Here is a 22,973-nt window from a genome sequence, read left to right as displayed (position 1 = left end):
TTGATAAGCAATTTCAATCATTTCCCAAACATTTTCATCAAAGTAACCACTAACAATCTAAGTTCTACCCATCATTGGTTAATTCAAAGAAATGCTACAAGGCACAAAGAGGGTAAACTAGGATCATATGAGAATTTGGACACAATTTAAGTCAAGTGGCTAACAAGGATGGCCTTAAATCACTTCAATATTAACAACACATCTACTTTTATTTTCAAGAGAGGACTCATGGCAAGTTCTAGAGATCAACACACATGCTCAAATGATTTACACTCAAGAACAAAATGAGATTGTAAATGTATGACAATCAAAGGCTCAATTCTTACAAGCTCATTTTCAAGTTCTTGGAGGCAAAACATTTAACTCACTTGTCACAAGTTCAAACTTTTCATGCATAATCCACAAGTGATACACACAATTTTTCCAAGAAACGATTCATATCATAAGCCCAACACACATTTCATCCAACTCATGTTTTTCAACAATCAAGCTCAAACTCAAGAGACATGGAAAAGCTCAAGAAAATAGACAAAATCTCATTATTCGAAAACTAAACTAACTAAATAAATAAACAACGACGGAATAAATGAGATAAGTAACCCGTCTTCACCCTCCCCCAAACTTATTTCACACAAAGGAGAAATATGTTTGGATGAAGGAGAAAATGGTCACTTGTCTCGTACTCACAAGCGAGGTGGAGGCTTAGGCGGTGGCCATTTCTCATCAAATTTGCATGCTCCATCCGTCGCGATCCAAAAATATGGTGGCTTTGCAATTCTTGAGACATCCCGGGCGTCATGGTAATCTCGTTCACCATCTAAAGTACCACAACACTCAAACAATTCCTTATTAGATAAATCAAAATAAAAATCAAAAGATGAAGATAAATAAAAGTGAAAGAAGCAAGCCTTCATAGAATCGCCCATGTCGAGGTAAGGATCGACAAAATTTTTGACTTTGCATTCTTTAAAGCTTGTGAAATCTTCATCTTTTTGGAATTGTAGAGGTTGCGTTGGAAAAGTTGGGCTCTCAACTTCAAGGGGTTTGGAGAATTGATCCTCATCTTCTTTATACTCTTCTTCAACTTCTTGAGGCTCTTCACTTAGCATCGGCATTGGTTCCTCATACAAGGTTCCATTCCGTAGGCTAATGGCCATGCACAAATCATCAATTCGCTTTTGATTTTCCATAGTGGTAGCCAAAGACCTCCTTTGCTCATCTAGCATAACCTCCGATTTTGCTAGACTTTTTTCTATCCAAGCTTGTGTAGTTAAGAAGCATTGTAGGAGATCGTCTTTCGAATTCGATTTCTCCACTTGATAGTATCGATTTCCCCCTTGGAAGCCTTCTTGAGTGGAATAAGAATTTTCATAATTCCAACTATTGAAATGGTCCTCATACTCCAATGGTGATTGCCACTCCATGGCATTGCACCCCATGTCATAATACTCACCATAGGAAGGTGTTGGTTGGAAGGCTTTTTGGATCATTGGTGACAAACATGGTTTTCGTACCTCAATTCCACATGATTTGTTGTCATTTCCCTTCATATTTTGCTTGCCAATGCGTGTTTGTACCATAATGTTGAGTTTTATGAAGATTTGATGTCTTGGTGTAGTTTTGGAGTAATTTCAGGAAAAATCAAGGATTAATTGGAGGATTTTGAAGATATTATATTGAAGTACGTCTCGAGAGGAATCCGTGAGCGCAAACGGCGATCAAATCCGAGTCCGGACGAGGGAGAACGGAGCAAAACGAGCGGACTGCGCATAACGCCCAGTAGCCCGCGGTCACCACCCGCGGCCGCGGGGTGGGACCGCGGGTCAGCTGCCCCCGACTCAGGAGACACCCGCGGTCACCACCCGCGGCCGCGGGGCGGGACCGCGGGTCCCCTGAGCATCCCCCACGTTTGAAGGCCGCGGACGCGGGCCGTGACCGCGGGAAAAGGGCGGGGCTCCCCCAAATGGACCCCAAACGCGATTTTAGCCTCAAAACTCCATTTTTCTCTTCCTTTCCCCATTCATTCACCACACACACCCACTTCATCTTCCCCAACTCTCCAATCCCAAACCCTAGCCTCCATTCTCTACCATTTTTTCTCTCTTCCACACACAAAAACAACACCAAAATCAAATAAAGAAGGGGAAGACTTGGAAAGGAGCTCATCAAGACTACATGATTGAAGATCAAGATTATAGGATTTGTCTATGAATCTCTATCTCTCTATATCTTTATTTATGTTTTCTTATGACTTGAGATTTGCTTTTATTATGAATATGCTTGGCTAAAATCTCTTATCTTAGGGATTAGATTAGATGGATTTGTAATGGATTGATTTCTTTGTTCAATATATATCTTGATTGTGCTTATTGTTATCTTTTCAAGTCCTAGATTTATCTCTTGTATGATTGGTTGGCCACCTTTTGTGCATTTCTAATTTGTGATTTGAATCGGGAGAGGATAATTACAATAGATTAGGAGTTTGATACATATCATCTCAATAAACCGGGAGGTTGAGAGGTGGGTGAGGGCGTGTTGATCTTTTGTGCTCTTGGGAGTTATAGGTTAGAAATTGACCGGGGACGGCAATTATGACCCGTAATCTACTGTTTTAGTCGTCCGGGAGGGGGCTAAAACTAGTGGGGAGATCGCCCTAGATAAGTAGGCCATATCAAGATTTATATTGATTTAGATTGAAGTTCATTACGATCCATCGAAATCTAGTCCCTAGGATAACTTTCCTTCGAGTCATTCCCCAATTTATTAATTAAGTTTATATTTTTGTTATTTAGTTTGCTTGCTTTAATTTAACTTTGATTTAACCTTTAATATCTCTTCATCTTTGGTTGTCTAAATAGATTGAAAACAACTTATTAATGGTATTTAGAAGTTTGAATTCACCAATCCTTGTGGGATACGACCTTGCTTCCCTTATATTGCAACTACACCGTATACTTGCGGCGTGGTGAAAATAATTGCGAACAAGTTTTTGGCGCCGTTGCCGGGGATTGGTTGAGTTTTTACTTTTGATATTGTGAAAAGTTGTTTTTATCTAATTTAGATATTGTTTTTATGTTTGTTTATTTATATGTTTATTTGTTTTTGTTAGAGAAAATTGCTCCACAACCGTAAAAGCGGCACCAAAAATGGATGATGGAAGGAATGAGTTGGTTGAGCAACTCCAACTACAATTGGCGTTGATGCAACTTAAGTTGCGTGTTTTGGAAGCCAAAAGAAATTGTAGGCAACCAATGATCCAAAAAGCCTTCCAACCAACACCTTCCTATGGTGACTTTTATGACATGGGGTGCAATGCCATGGAGTGGCAATCACCATTGGAGTATGAGGACCATTTCAATAGTTGGAATTATGAAATTTCTTATTCCACTCAAGAAGGCTTCCAAGGGGGAAATCGATACTATCAAGAGGAGAAATCAAATTCAAAAGACGATCTCCTTCAATGCTTCATAGCTACACAAGCTTGGATAGAAAAAAGTCTAGCAAAATCGGAGGTTATGCTAGAAGAGCAAAGAAGGTCTTTGGCTACCACTATGGAAAATCAAAAGCGAATTGATGATTTGTGCATGGCCATTAGCCTTCAAAATGGAACCTTGTATGAGGAACCAATGCCAATGCTAAGTGAAGAGCCTCAAGAAGTTGAAGAAGAGTATGAAGAAGATGAGGATCAATTCTCCAAACCCCTTGAAGTCGAGAGCCCAACTTTTCCAACGCAACCTCTACAATTCCAAAAAGATGAAGATTTCACAAGTTTTAAAGAATGCAAAGTCAAAAATTTTGTCGATCCTTACCTCGCCACAGGCGATTCTATGAAGGCTTGCTTCTTTCACTTTTATTTATCTTCATCTTTTGATTTTCACTTTGATTTGTCTAATAAGGAATTGTTTGAGTGTGGTGGTACTCTAGATGGTGAACGAGATTACCATGACGCCCGGGATGTCTCAAGAATTGCAAAGCCACCATATTTTTGGGTCGCGGTGGATGGAGCATGCAAATTTGATGAGAAATGGCCACCACCTAAGCCTCCACCTCGTTTGTGAGTACGAGACAAGTAACCATTTTCTCCTTCATCCAAACTTATTTCTCCTTTGTGTGAAATAAGTTTGGGGGGAGGGTGAAGATGGGTTACTTATCTCGTTTATCCGTTGTTTATTTATTTAGTTAGTTTAGTTTTCGAATAATGAGATTTTGTCTCTGTTTTTGAGCTTTTCCTTGTCTTTTGTTTTTGAGCTTGATTGTTGAAAAACATGAGTTGGATGAAATGTGTGTTGGGCTTATGATATGAATGTTGCTTTTGAAAAGAAATTGTGTGTATCACTTGTGGATTATGCATGAAAAGTTTGAACTTGTGACAAGTGAGTTAAATGTTTTGCCTCCAAGAACTTGATAATGAGCTTGTAAGATTTGAGCCATTGATTGTCATATTATCACAATCTCATTTTGTTCTTGAGTGTAAATCGATTGAGCATGTATGTTGGTCTCTAGAACTTGCCATGAGTCCTCTCTTGAAAATAAAAGTAGATGTGTTGTTAATATTGAAGTGATTTAAGGCCATCTTTGTTAGCCACTTGACCCCAATTGTGCCAAATTCTCATATGATCCTAGTTTACCCCTTTTGTGCCTTGTAGCCTTTCTTTGAATGAACCAATGATAAAGGGGTAGAACTTAGAGTGTTAGTGGTTGCTTTGATGAAGAAAAAAGTTTGGGAAATGATTGAAATTGCTTATCAAGCTTTGATTGTGTGAAAATCACTAATCCCCTATGAGCTCAAAAAGAAAAAGAAATGAAAATGAATGTGAATAAAAGAGCATAAAGGGGAGTGATTTGCCTTTTGAAGCATAGCCATGATAGATATCACTAAGGATGAAAAGATGAAATGTAGGGATTTTGGTTTATGATTGATAAGAGAAATGGTGAAGTTGATTTGTTCATTGTGATTGATGGATTGTGGGATGAGTCACTTTGCCTAAAAAACTACTCACCTTACCAAAGAGCCCTCATTACAACCCAATGAAAGCCCTTTTTGATCTCTATTTATAACACATTGAAGCATAGAGAGTTAGGACAAATGGCAAGCCTATGGTAGATTGCATGCATTGTTTCGAATTGAGTGTAAACACGTCCATTCTAAACACTTGAGAGTCGAGTGCATCATTGAAACATTCACCTTGTGAGGATTCAAGCTTGGAGGCTATAATGTTGAACTTACTATCACTTGTGACTTCTTGAAATGCATATCTACTTGTGATACACTAGTGAAATATTTTGAAAAAATTGAAGCCCTTGAAATGACACCAATTCATTCTCACATGTTTGTTATCTTTTATTTCTCTTCTCTTTGTTGTTTGGGGACAAACAACGCTTTAAGTTTGGGGGGGTTGACAAACATGGTTTTCGTACCTCAATTCCACATGATTTGTTGTCATTTCCCTTCATATTTTGCTTGCCAATGCGTGTTTGTACCATAATGTTGAGTTTTATGAAGATTTGATGTCTTGGTGTAGTTTTGGAGTAATTTCAGGAAACATCAAGGATTAATTGGAGGATTTTGAAGATATTATATTGAAGTACGTCTCGAGAGGAATCCGTGAGCGCAAACGGCGATCAAATCCGAGTCCGGACGAGGGAGAACGGAGCAAAACGAGCGGACTGCGCATAACGCCCAGTAGCCCGCGGTCACCACCCGCGGCCGCGGGGTGGGACCGCGGGTCAGCTGCCCCCGACTCAGGAGACACCCGCGGTCACCACCCGCGGCCGCGGGGCGGGACCGCGGGTCCCCTGAGCATCCCCCACGTTTGAAGGCCGCGGACGCGGGCCGTGACCGCAGGAAAAGGGCGGGGCTCCCCCAAATGGACCCCAAACGCGATTTTAGCCTCAAAACTCCATTTTTCTCTTCCTTTCCCCATTCATTCACCACACACACCCACTTCATCTTCCCCAACTCTCCAATCCCAAACCCTAGCCTCCATTCTCTACCATTTTTTCTCTCTTCCACACACAAAAACAACACCAAAATCAAATAAAGAAGGGGAAGACTTGGAAAGGAGCTCATCAAGACTACATGATTGAAGATCAAGATTATAGGATTTGTCTATGAATCTCTATCTCTCTATATCTTTATTTATGTTTTCTTATGACTTGAGATTTGCTTTTATTATGAATATGCTTGGCTAAAATCTCTTATCTTAGGGATTAGATTAGATGGATTTGTAATGGATTGATTTCTTTGTTCAATATATATCTTGATTGTGCTTATTGTTATCTTTTCAAGTCCTAGATTTATCTCTTGTATGATTGGTTGGCCACCTTTTGTGCATTTCTAATTTGTGATTTGAATCGGGAGAGGATAATTACAATAGATTAGGAGTTTGATACATATCATCTCAATAAACCGGGAGGTTGAGAGGTGGGTGAGGGCGTGTTGATCTTTTGTGCTCTTGGGAGTTATAGGTTAGAAATTGACCGGGGACGGCAATTATGACCCGTAATCTACTGTTTTAGTCGTCCGGGAGGGGGCTAAAACTAGTGGGGAGATCGCCCTAGATAAGTAGGCCATATCAAGATTTATATTGATTTAGATTGAAGTTCATTACGATCCATCGAAATCTAGTCCCTAGGATAACTTTCCTTCGAGTCATTCCCCAATTTATTAATTAAGTTTATATTTTTGTTATTTAGTTTGCTTGCTTTAATTTAACTTTGATTTAACCTTTAATATCTCTTCATCTTTGGTTGTCTAAATAGATTGAAAACAACTTATTAATGGTATTTAGAAGTTTGAATTCACCAATCCTTGTGGGATACGACCTTGCTTCCCTTATATTGCAACTACACCGTATACTTGCGGCGTGGTGAAAATAATTGCGAACAATTGGTTGCCTACAATTTCTTTTGGCTTCCAAAACACGCAACTTAAGTTGCATCAACGCCAATTGTAGTTGGAGTTGCTCAACCAACTCATTCCTTCCATCATCCATTTTTAGTGCCGCTTTTACGGTTGTGGAGCAATTTTCTCTAACAAAAATAAATAAACATATAAATAAACAAACATAAAAACAATATCTAAATTAGATAAAAACAACTTTTCACAATATCAAAAGTAAAAACTCAACCAATCCCCGGCAACGGCGCCAAAAACTTGTTCGCTATTATTTTCACCACGCCGCAAGTATACGGTGTAGTTGCAACATAGGGAAGCAAGGTCGTATCCCACAAGGATTGGTGAATTCAAACTTCTAAATATTATTAATAAGTTGTTTTCAATCTATTTAGACAAACCAAAGATGAAGAGATATTGAGAACTAAAACAAAGCTAAATAAAGCAAGTAAATAAAATAACAACAAGATAAACTAGTTAATAAATTGGGGAATGACTCGAATGAAAGTTATCCTAGGGACTAGATTTCGATGGATCGTAATGAACTTCAATCTAAATCAATATAAATCTTGATATGGCCTACTTATCTAGGGCGATCTCCCCACTAGTTTTAGCCCCCTCCCGGACGACTAAAACAGTAGATTACGGGTCATAATTGCCGTCCCCGGTCAATTTCTAACCTATAACTCCCAAGAGCACAAAAGATCAACAAGCCCTCACCCACTTCTCAACCTCCCGGTTTATTGAGATGATATGTATCAAACTCCTAATCTATTGTAATTATCCTCTCCCGATTCAAATCACAAATTAGAAATGCACAAAAGGTGGCCAACCAATCATACAAGAGATAAATCTAGGACTTGAAAAGATAACAATAAGCACAATCAAAATATATATTGAACAAAGAAATCAATCCATTACAAATCCATCTAATCTAATCCCTAAGATAAGAGATTTTAGCCAAGCATATTCATAATAAAAGCAAATCTCAAGTCATAAGAAAACATAAATAAAGATATAGAGAGATAGAGATTCATAGACAAATCCTATAATCTTGATCTTCAATCATGTAGTCTTGATGAGCTCCTTTCCAAGTCTTCCCCTTCTTTATTTGATTTTGGTGTTGTTTTTGTGTGTGGAAGAGAGAAAAAATGGTAGAGAATGGAGGCTAGGGTTTGGGATTGGAGAGTTGGGGAAGATGAAGTGGGTGTGTGTGGTGAATGATTGGGGAAAAGAAGAGAAAAATGGAGTTTTGAGGCTAAAATCGCGTTTGGGGTCCACTTGGGGGAGCCCCGCCCTTTTCCCGCGGTCACGGCCCGCGTCCGCGGCCTTCAAACGTGGGGGATGCTCAGGGGACCCGCGGTCCCGCCCCGCGGCCGCGGGTGGTGACCGCGGTTGTCTTCTGAGTCGGGAATAGCTGACCCGCGGTCTTACCCCGCGGCCGCGGGTGGTGACCGCGGGGTACTGGGCGTTTTGCACAGTCCGCTCGTTTTGCTCCGTTCTCCCTCGTCTGGACTCGGATTTGGTCGCCGTTTGCGCTCACGGATTCCTCTCGAGACGTACTTCAATCTCATATCTTCAAAATCCTCCAATTAATCCTTGATTTTTCCTGAAATTACTCCAAAACTACACCAAGACATCAAATCTTCATAAAACTCAACATTATGGTACAAACACGCATTGGCAAACAAAACATGAAGGAAAATGACAACAAATCATGTGGAATTGAGGTACGAAAACCATGTTTGTCAATATCCTCACAGATAGAATCGGGCAGTTTGAAACACTGCATTGCATACGTGGGAATCGCCTGGATAACCGCTTTAATCAAAACTTCTCTACCTCCTCCTGAGAACTCCCGTTGCCCCCAATTGAGGAGCTTTTTTTGGACTTTCTCGATCAAGTAACTAAACTGAAGCCTTTTTTGTCGGAGAGAAAAAGCAGGCAGCCCTAAGTACTTTTGAATACCATTGCCCTCCTGAACACCAAGGCACTCAAGTACTGAATCCTGATGCCGACGCTGAGTATTCGGGCTGAAAGAAGCCGATGACTTCTCAAAGTTAATTCTCTGTCCCGACGCCAGTTCATACTTTTGAAGAATCTGTTTGATAGCAGCAGCCTCAGATCGATCTGCTTTAAAGAAAATCAGTGAGTCATCCGCAAAAAATAGATGCGTAATAGACACCTCCCTTGGAATAATCGGGACACCGTGAATGTGGCCTTGTTGCGACGCCGAGTGGAACAAGGAAGAGAGGCCCTGCGCACAGAGCACAAAGAGGAAAGGTGGGAGGGGATCACCTTGCCGACGCTTTTTAAAAGCTGTATAAGCTACATCCAAATGAAATCGGGTCGAATATAATTATCAAAACTATTCATAATTTAATTAAGGAGTAATATTAGCCCCTAAATATACTAACTTTTGCATATTTTTTATTCCTAAAAATTGGGTACAATTGGTTGTACCGTACAATCAGATTGCACCCTAACCCGCATCCTGACCTAAACCATGTAAATGACACTGTTAAGGTATACGGATGACGCTACCTATAATTGACACTATTCAATTATACAAATGGCACTGTCTATAATTGACACTATTCGGTTATACAAATGACACTATAACATTATAAATTACACTATTCAGTTATACAAATGACTCTATGATATTTTTAAATGTTATAGTAGTGTGTCATTTGTATAACCAAATAATGTCAATTATAGGCAGCGTCATTTTTATAACCGAATAGTGTCATTTACACTGTTAGTGTCATTTGTATAACTTAGGTGGTGGCTAGTATGCAGGAATGAAATTAGAAAGGAATAGAATGAATTTTTGAATGGAATGATAATGAGAATGAAATGGAATGAAATATATGATTCCTATAGTTGGTATTTACGAGGAATGAATGGATAAGAATGAAATAAAATTAATATAATAATAATTTATTATTATTACTTTCATTTATTATTGTTATTATTATTATTTATTTATATATATTTTTTATTATTTATTATCATTATTTTACTATTAATATTATTTATTTATTATTTTACTATAATATTATCATTATTATTTATTATTTTGCTATTAATATTATTTATTTATTTATTTATTATTATTATTATTAATTATATTATATTATATTATTATTAAAATTATTTTATTATTTTTGCAATTATTATTAATTATTATATTAATAATATTAAATTATTTTACTATTTATTATTATTATTATTATTATTATTATTATTATTATTATTAATATTTAATTAAAAAAATAAACTTTTATTATAAAGTAATCTCATATCCGTGGGAATACATAATACCATGAGGAAGGGAAGGAATGACTAATCTCATATGCATGAGAATAGGCATTCCATCGGGAATGGCAATTCCCATTACAGAAATCGTACCAACCATAAGATTGAGAATGAACGCAGGAATCATCGTTCCATTCCTTCATACCAGGCTTACCAGCCATGCCTTTAATAGTGTCAATTATATACAGTGTTATTTATAATGTTATAGTGTCATTTATACGCAGTATCATTTGTATAACCGAATAGTGTTAATTACATGCAGTGTCATATGTATAACCGAATAGTGTTAATTACATGTAGTGTCATATGTATAACCGAATAGTGTCATTTACACAATTCAGACCAGGATGCGGGTCAGGGTGCAACACGGTTGTACGGTACAACCAGTTGTACCCAAGATCTACAATCAGATTGCACCTAAGACCAACTCTTTTTTATTTTACACATGAACTATGAATCCTACCTTGAGATTCACAAAGTTTTGTTTTATTCTAATTTTGTAATCGTAGAACATTTACTTTACAACGCCACAAGTCAATCGCAAACTCCTAAATCGATATATATAGATATATGGCAAACACAAAATCCTGAATCACGAACTACAACCTTCACAATCCTGAATCGTGAATTATGGATTTGAATCGTGAACTCACACCTCTCTAAGCCAATTGCGAAAAATAATGTTTTAAATGGCAATATAAGAAATTGGGAATTATTTTGTAATGAAATGATAACGTTTCATTATTAGCTCAACTAAGTCGTTTAGGAAGATTTTCATTTAAATCACGTGGACAATTCCAACTTTCACCTTATCATTCATTAACTGAAATTATTTGTCGTATGCAAAATAAAAAAAATTATAATTCATATATTTAGAGGCAAAATTTATACAAAATTAGATATATAAAAAAGAAAGTTACATGCTCTAATTAATTAATTGGTTCCCCTAATGAAGAAGCAAATGTATAAAATTATATATTAGCGTCTTTGAAGGATTAAACAGTCCTTGGTAATTGGTTCCCCTAAAAGAGTCAATTCATTCAACCCTTTTACTCTCTTTTTTCCTTGTCAAACATCAAACCCACTACATATTTTTCAAACAGTCCAACATTCTGATTAGTAGACATCACCATTTTTTCTCATTCAAAATCAAACCTCCATACAAATCAATGCACCCCCCTATATATAAATCGCAGTCTAATAAAGACCCCTACAATCAATATCTCAATCTCTCATCTTTTATTTCCAAAAAGAGAACAGCTAAAATACAAAACTAGCTATATACTCATCAAACACACATTCAATTAATATTTACGTATAGCATGCAACGTCGAGCCTCCGCCGTGGTGAGCACCATCGGGCGCCACCACCAGCTCCTCCGGCAGCAGCAGCGGCCCCCGTGCGACGTGTTCATCAACCACCGCGGCGTGGACACGAAGAAGAACGTGGCGGGGCTGCTGTACCACCACCTCCGCGGGCTGGGCATCGTCCCGTTCCTGGACAGCAAGAGCATGAAGGCCGGCGACCGGCTCTTCGACAAGATCGACGTGGCCATCGGGGAATGCAAGGTCGGCATCGCCGTCTTCTCGCCCATGTACTGCGACTCCTACTTCTGCCTCCACGAGCTCAGCCTCATGACCCAACTCCACAAGAGGATCGTCCCCGTCTTCTGCGACGTCAAGCCCTCCGAGCTCCGTGTCAAGGACGACGGCTCCCGCCCGCCCGAGGACCTCCGCAGCTTCCGCGCCGCCCTCCAGGAGGCCAAGTACACCGTCGGATTGACGTTCGACACCTTAAGAGGGTAACTACTCTTGCACTTAATTTAATCCAACTTTAATTATAATAATTAATAAATTTCAGTTTATTTAAAATGAATACACACATGCATATACTATGTTTTGGTAATAATAGTATGATCGAGTTATTAATATTGTTGTGTATGTGTATGCAGGGATTGGCCGGAATTTCTTGCTAACGCGACGGATGTGGTGATCAAGAACTTGATCGAAGTGGAGGAGGAGGAGGAGGAACTAAAGAAACGAACCATTTAATTAATTAATCCTACATAATTTGAAGAGATTAATGCTGCCGCTAAATATTTAATCACTTGAATTCTTTAATTTAATTCGTTGGCCGGAACAAATAGGCCTTCATTTCCTTTTTTTAAATGAGGTTCATTCTGAGGGCTGCCTAACACATTCGTTCATTATTCTTTTTTCTTTAAAATAATTTAAAGTTGATCTGCCACTGTAAGAAGTTGTACACATTTAGTATTTGTTAAATAAGTCATCAATGGAAAATTTCATTTATTTTTATATTTCACTTCTTGTAATGCCTGTTGTGGAAATGCGACCAAGATTGTGCAACAACTTTCAACAGAACGAGTAAACATGGATTTAGTAAATTAATTATGTCGTAAACTTCCTACACATGAGGTGGGTATGCATTTCCAAACGGATTAATGAAGTAGTTGCAAATTGCAATGGATTTCACGTCAAAATAGTTTGCATTTATTTACCTCCTTGATATGGTTAACAAATAAGGTTTACCATAATAAGTAAATAAATGCAAACTATTAGAAACCCTAATTAATTTCCTTATTCTTTCCCGGCTCTCTCTCTTCGCCCGCAACTCGATTTTAGTTTCGTTATTCCTGAACTTTAACTCATAAAAATTGTAAAAATAACAAAATATGTGAAAAATGCAAAAATTATACGATTGCAATGATCATATAATTGTTTTTTGTAGAACAACATGGAACAGCTATTTCAGTTCTTAAACTTAAAACAACGACATTCCGCTTTTGGAATATATAATTTCCACGTAAATATACACGTCAACTTCAGGTCTTCACGTCATAATTTAAGCCCAAACTGTCTTTAAAGTTTATGATGTTTTTTTAACAAAGAAGAAACAATAATGATCCTCATTTCCCTTCTTATTTATGATTTTTGAAATACGTATTAATTATAGGATTCTGATCTCCAGCTGGACGATGAAAATCAAGTCCAAAATGAAAATATTAAGGAAATAAACACAATATATATATAAAAAAAAGGAATTAAGTGAAAGCAAATAGTAATATATTTATTGTCCATGCACCTGAATAGGCCATATGTTTCTGGCCCACTTGCTAAGGCAGTAGCCCATACAATTCTAGTGAATAACGGCCCAATCTATATTTAACGGACCGACTTTACATTTCTCTCAAAAAAAAAAAAAAAAAGGCGAAGCAAACCAAAAATCAAAATGGTCTCAAAACTGACCCAAATTCCAATCGAATTAATCGATTTGATTCAAATTTTCAATTTCGATTTGTTTTTTTAACTCTCCAAAATCAAAAGCGTTGTGCAGCATTCATGGATTTCTATAGTTTTGTAATAGCTAATAAGTACTTGTTATCAAATAACATGAATATAATGTTATTTATGTAAGTAGACGATAAATTGAAAAGCATGTGTGATCTGGAGTTTGAGCATATAGAAATGAAATCAGAAATTTGATTATGAGGGCATATGGAAGATGTAGTTTTGACATAAAAGAGCGATTCGTTTGAGCGAAAAATTAGGAAAATGTTGGATTATAATCTTTTTAGGGCATAGATTCCTTCACCACAATTCTAAATTAGGACAAACCAACCCATATGCGAAAGCTACACAGCGTCAATTTGTTTGGCTAATGCCTCCTCCAATACTTCAACCTCCATCTATTTATCTTAATCTCTCTCCACACATAAATATATTTCATAAATAACAACTACTAAATATGTTATTGCAACCATAAAGCATGCTTTTTATTATATTTAGAGCATCACTTTAAGTTTATTTGTAAATGTAAAAGGCTAAAAAGCTATATTCAATATCTACACCGAAATATATACCCCTCCCCCGAAATAGTATGTATTTTTGTCATTTCGGTGCTATCTCATAAAAATGTGCACATTTTATTTTTAAACAGTACTGCATTGCAAATCCCTTATTTTTATTTTCATTTTTTCAACTTATTCATAATTTTACTATGCATGTCCACCACAAACTCGTTATTTGTGTTTCTGTATAAAAATATTTTTTTATTTATTACAACGTGTAATTCTTTATAATAATAATGTGTCATGTTAATTTTCATTCTTAAATAATTTAAAATTATTTAATAACTATAATTCTTATTACACTTTATACAAAGTTGAAAATTTGTGTTTTTTAATTCGAAATTTTATTGACTAATTGATGTGAATTATTTTATTTTATTTCTAAAATATATTTTACATTTATTTATATTTTAATTATATTTATTTATTTAAAAATATCGTTTAATTTTGATATTCACCGTGCATCACTCGGATGAGTGTATTACTATTTATTAAAATTGATGTCGGAGCCTGATGTGCATACTATTTTCAGGGGAGTATAAAATACTCCCTCCGTCCACAAAAGAACTTCTTATGAGGGAATGACACGAGTTTTAAGAAAAAAGTTGTTGAGTGTATTGAAAATTGAGAAAAAGTTGTTGAGTGTATTGAGAGTTGTGAAAATCTGTTATAATTAATATTGAGAGTTGTGAAAAAGTGAAAAGTAAGTAATTATAAGTGGTGGGGTATAATCCAAAAATAGGTATGAAGTTTTTTTGTGAACGTCCGAAAATGAAAGATAAGAAGTTCTTTCGTGGGCGGAGGGAATACAATCCCAGTATATCATATATATATATATGAACGGTATGTAAAAGTCCAAACAATAAAAAAAAAATAGCTCAGAACTAAAAATTAAAAAACTGACTCGAATTTTTGAGCAAACGAATATCGAATTAATTGTGAATTACGCGTATCTACATGTAATTCAGATTCACATTCATATCGTATTGAATACTTTGACATGAACTGTCAAGTTCCCATAAATTATTTTCCAAGTTTCATCGATTTTCAAAGAAGAAATCATCTATTCATATTCCACCGAAAAAAAGAGAGAAAGAAAATAAATAAAAATGACATTTAATCGAACAAGTTGACAATGACAATTATTAGTTTTTTTTAATTATTTTTGCAAAACAAACAATATGTACTCCATTTGTTAACCAAATACTTCCTCATATTTTCATTTTGTTTAATTCGCTAATTGTATTCCTATTTTCATTTTAATAAATATATATATTCGCGCAAGAGTGGATTTTTAAAATGGCCATTTTCATATTGTAAAGATAAAAAATATCCACTAAAATAAAAAACTTAAAAAATGTCCACTGTTACCAAAATACCCTTCACATTAAAAATTTAAAAAATGTTCACTTTACATCACCCCTTTAAAAAATCCCGCAATTCACAACCAGTGTGAATTCACAACCAAAATTTTTTGGTTGTGAATTCACACTGATTCACAACCAGTCGAATTCACAACCAGAATTTTTTGTTTGTGAATTCACAACTAATCGAATTCACAGCCAAAATTTAATTCACAATCAGTCGAATTCACAACCAAAATTTAATTCACAACTAGAATTTTTTGGTTGTGAATTCACAACAAACGAATTCACAACCAAAATTTAATTCACAACCAGATTTATGTTGGTTGTGAATTCACAATCAGTCGAATTCACAACCTGAATTTAATTCACAACTAGAATTTATTTTGGTTGTGAATTAAAGTAGTTGTGAATTTGAGTTTTTAAAGTTCGAATTCACAATTCACAACTGAACTGAAACACTAAATTCACAACTGAACTGAAACCCTAAACCCTAAACCTAAACCCTAGTTGTGAATTCACAACTGAACTGAAACTGAAACTGAAACTGAACTGAATTGAAACTGAAACTGAAATGAACTGAACCCTAAACCCAAAAAACTAAACCCTAAACTCTAAAACCCAAACCCTAAACCCAATCTAAACCCTGAACCTAAACTCTAGTTGTGAATTGTTACGATTGTGAATTCACAACTGAACTGAACTGAAACACTAAATCCTAAACCTAAACCCTAGTTGTGAATTCACAACTGAGCTGAAACTAAACTGAAATTGAACTGAGCTGAACCCTAAATCCTAAAACCTAAACCCTAGTTGTGAATTGTTACGATTGTGAATTCACAACTGAACTGAAATGAAACACTAAACCCTAAACCTAAACCCTAGTTGTGAATTCACAACTGAACTGAAACTGAACTGAACCCTAAACCCTAAAAATTAAACCCTAAACCCTAAATCCTAAAACCTAAACCCTAAACAGTCGAATTCACAACAAGAATTTTTTGATTGTGTATTTACAACCAAAATTTAATACTACATAGCAAGAATTTTTTGGTTGGGAATTCACAACCAGTAAAATTCACAATCAAAATTTAATTTACAACTAGAATTTATTTTGGTTGTTAATTCAAGTAGTTTTGAATTTGAGTTTTTAAAGTTTGAATTCACAACTAAAACTAGAATTTATTTTGATTGTGAATTAATAGATCTGATTGTGAATTCAAGAATATTAAGTTGTGAATTCATAAATGTGATCGTGAATTCAAAAACATTAAGCTGCTGTGAATTCATAAATTTGGTTGTGAATTTAAGAACATTAAAAAAATAATTATACAGCTCAATCAAAATGTTGTACAACACTAAAATACAACAACTCAATCTACCATCAAAATACATCAATTCCTCTAACTCAACAATCAAAATACAACAAAAATATTATCCGAATCAATTCAATCTACAATCAAAATCTCCTGCAGCACACATCAAATTGGAAAACTGAGCCACAAATCGGTGACCACCGCTACTTGAGCCACCTCCACTCCACCGACATCTTATCCAGCATGTATGCGATTGGTTCATTAATTGAGAGAGAGAGCACCACAATGTAATTGTGGAGGAGTGCTTCTGGAGAAGTTTCAAGTACTTTGTAGCTTCCACCAAAGGATCTTCAACCTATAAGTAAAAACTAAATCATCAGATGTAGTTGTATTACACTTTTGCTAAGTGTATATTCACTTGTCTGGGTAAATCTAAATGGAGTGCAGAAAGAATCCTCCCAATGGAAATGTAACAAGTACCTGCAGTAACTTCTCACCATGTGGATTAGGATCTACCGGCTTTACTTGCCTTTTTCCAGATTTTAAAACAGCAGTAGCATTTGATTCTCCCTTCACTCCTGCTTCCTGCATAATGCAACCATTTTAGTGCAAATCTATCTGAAACTAATCTTATGGAAGGTGTGATGGCATTGTTGGTTTACTAACTTTACTTTCTTAGCAGTAATGACAATATTAATAAGGATCCAATAGTCTAAAGAAGAAACTACATTTGAAGCATAACAAAAGAATGAACAAAAGAAGAAAAAATCATACAGCAAGTTAGAAACAAACTGCCACAGGAACTTCCATTTTTAAACACGATCAACAATTGCAGTTTACTTGACAAACAGGACAGAACCTCAGGAGCATACAGGCGAGTCAGCTCATAGCGCCACACATTTGGAGAGGGTTATCTAGAGCAATGCTGAACTTCAGAAGCCTCTTACATGACCATACCTCCATCAATGGTCAGCACCTGCAGATTATAAAAATTAGAAGAGAAACAAGAGAGGCTCTGAGTTCAACAATATGAAACACATAGGATGTCGCCCAATGTGAGCCGAAGTGTAGACCCAAGACAGTTTTTTGTGAGTAAACCAGGTGCCTCATAATCGCAATAAGGCTGAGCGGTTGATGGTTACAAACCTGTCCAGTGATATAACTAGCAGCTTGGCTAAGGGCCAAGAATTTCACCAACCCAGCGACTTCCTCTGGCAGCCCATACCTTCCTGAATTTGCATAGCAAAGAAGTAAAATATTTGCTCAAGTTATGAATTTCAATATAGCCTTGAGCAATTGCAATTGACATGCCAAGATAATTTGGCCCTCTAACCAATATGCACTATCAGCACTATGTACAGATTAACACTCAGAACTCGATCACAGTAGTCATCATGTTCAAAAAATTCACAAAATTAACCTTACATCCTTGAGTAAAACACATAAAAATGAGTGTCTAGGCAATGATCAGAAGGAGACGTCTCATGGTCTACAGAAACCTGTTCAATGTGACCAAGAAAAAGATGGAAAATAGAATTTGCCTCATGTTGGCCAAACTTAAAGAGTTACAAGTTCAGACGCGAATGGACACGATTTACAGAGGGAGACATGGTCTAGAAAACAAGGTTCAAAGCAAGTGCAGCTATATCTTGTCGTCTATTGAAAAAGATGGAAGATAGAATCTCGCTTATAGACAACGCGCAAGTTGAAAACTGTCGTCTATTGACATATAGACGACGTTTTTTAAAGCATGTCGTCTATATCTTGTCGTCTATTACCAGAATTCTTGTAGTGCGTCCGTGATCCAAATCTATCAACGAGAATCAAATTCACACAAATAGCAAACGACTTTTCTCAAGATTGTTGTTCTCAACCAACAATTTAATGTGAACTTTCACTCTAACTGAAAACTCAACTAGCCACAATCTATTAAACAATTCATCCATCTGCAAGCATATAAAACAAATAGACTAATCAATTGTAAGAGCATTTTCTGGGAATCAACTACACATACTCTCTCAGCTATACTGTGTGGATCTGTTGCTTGGCCTCGTCTAGCTCGTACCCTTGGACGAACTGCAGGAGGCTGAGGCGCTGTAGGAACAGTATTTGTCATTGGCTGACCATGAAATCCCTACAAATTCAAGAGAGGATATCTACTTAGTCCACGATGACATCAACAGCAAAACAATCATCATAAGCAACAAAACCTACATATTCCTTAACCAATTGCACCTATCAACCAACCCCAAAGCATGACCAAATTTCACCAAAACTAACGTAAGTTAAATAAATATAAGCTACAACATATTAACATAAATAATTGTACTTGATATTATCTACCCCAACTGAACCAGCATCTGCCAGACGACAATACAATCAAGCTAAAAAATGTGGCAGTTATCACTAGGAGAACAAGTAATATCATCTCAAATTCCAAACAAGCCCTAATTAAGCAAACAGCTGGAACATGCACAAAACTATAGAAGCAATATGACTAGGTCTGCGTAGAAGATGACCGTCGCTCCCCCTCACCTCTGAACCCCGGTGGTGGCACGACCACAAGCCGCGCCTCCACTTCAAGCTCAACCCTAGATCTGCGTAGAAGATGACGTCCTGCTCCGATTATGCAGGCGAACGGAGGCAGACCGAGAGAAGATGTATGGAGGCGAGGCAGATAGGGAAGAGGCGGCGCGGCGAATTGGAATTCAGCAGTGGGGCGAACTCGAATTCAGGTGTACAGAGGAGGCGCTGATGTAGGCGAACGGAGGGGGAGGCTTCCGAAGGAGCGTCGAACCAGGAAGGCGGCGCGTTGGACCGGGGAAGGCGGAGCGTCGGACCGGGGGAGGCGGCGCGGCGGAGTCAAAGGTGCCGAGCTAGAAGAGTGTCTTCTTCCCCGGCGAGTCAGCAGCGGCGGAGCAACGCTACCGCGTGCGCGGCTCCCTCCGTCTCAGAATAGCAGTGTAGCGGTGGTGGTGGGCGGCAACTGTGGAGCGGCGGCGAGGACGAGAAGGAGAGGAAGAGGGAGAGAGAGAGAAATGAGTGGCCATTTTTTTAAATTTTAAAGTAAGGGGTATTTCTGTCTTTTCAATCAAAAAGTGGATAGTTTTTATTATTTTTATCTTAGTGGACAATTTTTATCTTTACAATATGAAAGTGGATAGTTTTATATATTAACTCTTCGCGCAATCTACTAACTTTAAAAATGAATATTCTTTTATGCACAATAGACCCAATTAATTTATTATTGACGAAGGGAAGGAGTATTATAAGGAAGTTCTGCTCAACAATTTTGAGGAATAATTAATGGACAAAGCCATTTAATTAATGCTCAATGACATTATCGTCATTGATGTAGACATGAAACCGCCACAACATTCCCACCGCCGCAGTATTGCGGCGCGGCCAATGCCTCCGCCACCGCACCTGTTCTCTCTCTCTCTCTCTCTCTCTCCAACAGACAAAATAAGAAACAAATGTCCACAGAATTTGTTTCTTGGAGTTATGTGGGGCCCGAACCGCCAATCGCCGAACTAAAGAAGATATGGTGTGGGGGGCTCTTGTCTGTTACACTGAAAACGCGTTTATCAAAAAGGTAGATGTGGTCCCAGCAAAAAAATTACGCCCTCGTGTCGACTTTTCAGTGGTGGATCTTCAATAAGTATCTGCACCTGAGCTCCACCCAATCCCGCTGCCTGATTCTCTCTCACATAAATTAATACTCGAAACCAAATTTCGTTAAAAAATATATTTTTTTTTCTCCCGGAAAATCTGATCGATATGGAAGGCACCAGTTCGAGCGGCGGCAACCACCAGCCGCGGCTGCCGCCGGGCTTCCGCTTCCACCCGACCGACGAGGAGCTGCTGGTGCACTATCTCAAGAAGAAGGCCGCCGCCGCGCCTCTGCCGGTGGCGATCATCGCCGAGGTTGATCTCTACAAATATGATCCATGGGAACTCCCAAGTAATAATCATTTCCTCTTGTCTCTATTCATTCAAAATCATCGATTTCGTATTCAAATTTCAGCTGTTCAACACAGGATTTAATTTCCACGAGATCAAATTGAAATCATGTTGTTGTGATAAGATTTTACTCCATATATATTTTAGGTAAGGCAAGTTTCGGTGAGCAGGAATGGTACTTCTTCAGCCCTAGAGAGAGAAAATACCCTAACGGCGAGCGACCGAATCGCGCGGCGACGTCGGGATACTGGAAAGCCACCGGCACTGACAAGCCGATCCTGACGGCTAACGGCACACAAAAACTCGGCGTGAAGAAAGCCTTGGTCTTCTACGGCGGCAAGCCGCCGAAAGGCGTGAAAACTAATTGGATCATGCATGAATACCGCCTCGTCGGCGATAATTCCACCGCCAATAAACCCCCTGGAATAAATCTCCCGAAAAAATCGTCTTCACGGGTATATAATTATATTTGATGGATGTCATGTGCGTTGGATTTTGATATTGATTTATAATTATTCATCATGTAGCTGGATGATTGGGTTTTATGTCGGATTTTCAAGAAAAACAGCCCGACTTCGTCTACGGAAGACTATTCGAGGATACCAGTAGTCCCCGAAAAAGCCTCTGATTATTCAAATTTCTTTGACGGAAACCCGATGCCGGCGGAGGAGACGATGTTTCCGGCCAAGGAATGGCAAGTTCACGACGACAGTTTGAACCCTAGCAGCAGCTCAAGTGATCATCACAGAAATATATCTTACATCTCATTGCTTAACCAGCAATACCCCCAAACAATATTCCACCAAAATTCTCTTGTTAATTCCGCAGGGGATGATGACGATGATACCGCATTGCACCAATCGTACCAACTCCCCACTTCACAATTTCAATAAACCCCAATAAAAAAATACATACATTACCCGGTAACGTTGCTACTCTTATGTATATGAGCATTTTTTTTGGCATGTGAAATATAATTTGTTTAATTTAATTATCCTCTTGTTATTTTAGAAACATTGAATCTACAAGTAATACCAATCCCTTCAAACGCATTCTCTACATTCGCGCATGTAATTAAGAGTGGAAGTCGTATTTGTCAGTTTGTGCGTGATGAAATTGCTCTCCCAAAAGATCCGTGAGATTTTTGTTTTGTCACTTTATTATTACAAATTCAAGGCATCGAATTTGCGTGATATTTCCCTATATTTCTAATTAAAACCATCAAGATTCAAGAGTGACAATGAGAGTGTCAAATCCATCCAAATTATTTTTTATTTTTTCACCGCTGGATTGCAAGTGTGTGAAAAGAAACGTGTGTTAATTGGATTAAGTGTTAGTACTATTAATTAGTCTTGACCGAAATAGAAAAAAATATTAAATTTTGTCATAATTAGTGGAGATGCGGTATTGTTATGATGCTGAATTAGATTACAATTTCGCCCATTTTTTTGGCGTTGCGGGTAAAGGGTGGCGTTGCACATTCCTTTTACTAAAATATTTGTTGCGTATACGTAAATCGTAATGGAGCGAGAGTTGACCCATTGTAATTGGGCCTCCACCTAAAGCTTCACTTCTTGCAAGTCTCAGCCTGAATTATCAAGATATGAATTTAATACTAGTTCGAATACAATGGTTTAATTACTTTGATTTAACAATCTTATTATAAAAGATTCGCAACATAATCAGCACTTTAAATGCCACGAGAGGGGATATAAAATTACACATATTTTGATAATCATTCTGAACCCTTTTATCAAAGGTTTTGATTTTTGAATAAAACAAAACATTAACACATCATAAATATCTATCACATTTTTTCTAATACATTGTTCTTGTGGTGTTTTTCTATCCCCAACATAAGTTATCTAAGTTATAGTACTATATTATCAAGTCAAAAGAAAAAGTTATAATATTAATTATGTATAGTTGATCCAATGCAAACATTATTGATCTGCTTATATTATAATTAGTTTCCACGACATTAGCAACAATAATACTAATACATTTACGAACAGAAAGGCCATAATTAACATACACAACACGTGTCACCAATGTGATTTTTATTCAAAATGCATCAGCTGTAGACTGTAGTTTATTCTACATTAAAAAAACAGAGAGAGAGAGAGAAAATACCAATTACACTCCTTAGACAAGCCAACTACAGAACAAAAATACAAATAATTAATTTTCCTTTTGCCTTTGTTATCTTTACTGAACCTTATTTTAACGTAAGCGAAGGCTAGAAA

The 22,973-nt window shown here is 37.2% G+C and overlaps 3 protein-coding genes across 5 annotated transcripts; 2 read left to right on the top strand and 1 right to left on the bottom strand.

The window, feature by feature from the left end:
* Positions 1 to 11,466: 11,466 nt before the first annotated feature.
* Positions 11,467 to 12,419, top strand: LOC130985545 (probable 2' cyclic ADP-D-ribose synthase BdTIR). The gene is made up of 2 exons (XM_057908570.1): positions 11,467 to 12,017; positions 12,168 to 12,419. The coding sequence occupies exons 1-2, from the start codon at positions 11,539 to 11,541 to the stop codon at positions 12,265 to 12,267; spliced, it is 579 nt and encodes a 192-aa protein (XP_057764553.1). The 5' UTR covers positions 11,467 to 11,538; the 3' UTR covers positions 12,268 to 12,419.
* A 4,334-nt stretch (positions 12,420 to 16,753) lies between these two features.
* Positions 16,754 to 19,826, bottom strand: LOC130985544 (transcription factor UNE12-like). Of its 3 annotated transcripts, XR_009088994.1 has the most exons (6): positions 19,300 to 19,826; positions 18,779 to 18,898; positions 17,911 to 17,993; positions 17,539 to 17,740; positions 17,245 to 17,349; positions 16,754 to 17,119 (listed from the first exon to the last, which is right to left on the bottom strand). XR_009088994.1 is itself a non-coding variant. In XM_057908569.1 (4 exons), exons 2-4 carry the CDS (start codon positions 18,878 to 18,880, stop codon positions 16,892 to 16,894), a joined length of 435 nt encoding a protein of 144 aa, XP_057764552.1. In that variant the 5' UTR covers positions 18,881 to 18,898; positions 19,300 to 19,801; the 3' UTR covers positions 16,754 to 16,891. The 3 variants fall into 3 exon arrangements, 2 of the variants coding, with proteins under 2 accessions (XP_057764552.1, XP_057764551.1); XM_057908569.1 differs by lacking the exons at positions 17,539 to 17,740; positions 17,911 to 17,993 and having other exon boundaries at positions 19,300 to 19,801; XM_057908568.1 differs by lacking the exons at positions 17,539 to 17,740; positions 17,911 to 17,993; positions 19,300 to 19,826 and having other exon boundaries at positions 18,779 to 19,257.
* Positions 19,827 to 20,064: 238 nt separating this feature from the next.
* On the top strand, positions 20,065 to 21,718 carry LOC130985543 (NAC transcription factor 25-like). Its single transcript, XM_057908567.1, has 3 exons — positions 20,065 to 20,728; positions 20,875 to 21,182; positions 21,255 to 21,718. The coding sequence occupies exons 1-3, from the start codon at positions 20,545 to 20,547 to the stop codon at positions 21,618 to 21,620; spliced, it is 858 nt and encodes a 285-aa protein (XP_057764550.1). The 5' UTR covers positions 20,065 to 20,544; the 3' UTR covers positions 21,621 to 21,718.
* Positions 21,719 to 22,973: the final 1,255 nt, after the last annotated feature.

This window comes from Salvia miltiorrhiza, chromosome 5 (assembly GCF_028751815.1).
Source record: "Salvia miltiorrhiza cultivar Shanhuang (shh) chromosome 5, IMPLAD_Smil_shh, whole genome shotgun sequence".
NCBI lineage: Eukaryota > Viridiplantae > Streptophyta > Magnoliopsida > Lamiales > Lamiaceae > Salvia > Salvia miltiorrhiza.
This window is presented reverse-complemented; position numbering and strand designations above follow the sequence as displayed.

Bases quoted from the DNA above. Each gene is read 5' to 3' on its own strand.
- LOC130985545 (XM_057908570.1), top strand. From the start codon at position 11,539: ATGCAACGTCGAGCCTCCGCCGTGGTGAGCACCATCGGGCGCCACCAC. The intron at 12,018-12,167 runs GTAACTACTCTT...ATGTGTATGCAG, and splicing joins ACGTTCGACACCTTAAGAGG to GGATTGGCCGGAATTTCTTG.
- LOC130985544 (XM_057908569.1), bottom strand. From the start codon at position 18,880: ATGACAAATACTGTTCCTACAGCGCCTCAGCCTCCTGCAGTTCGTCCA. The intron at 17,350-18,778 runs GTATGTGTAGTT...TGCATTATGCAG, and splicing joins CACACAGTATAGCTGAGAGA to GAAGCAGGAGTGAAGGGAGA. The intron at 17,120-17,244 runs GTACTTGTTACA...TTTTACTTATAG, and splicing joins ATGGTGAGAAGTTACTGCAG to GTTGAAGATCCTTTGGTGGA.
- LOC130985543 (XM_057908567.1), top strand. From the start codon at position 20,545: ATGGAAGGCACCAGTTCGAGCGGCGGCAACCACCAGCCGCGGCTGCCG. The intron at 20,729-20,874 runs GTAATAATCATT...TATATATTTTAG, and splicing joins TGATCCATGGGAACTCCCAA to GTAAGGCAAGTTTCGGTGAG. The intron at 21,183-21,254 runs GTATATAATTAT...TTCATCATGTAG, and splicing joins CGAAAAAATCGTCTTCACGG to CTGGATGATTGGGTTTTATG.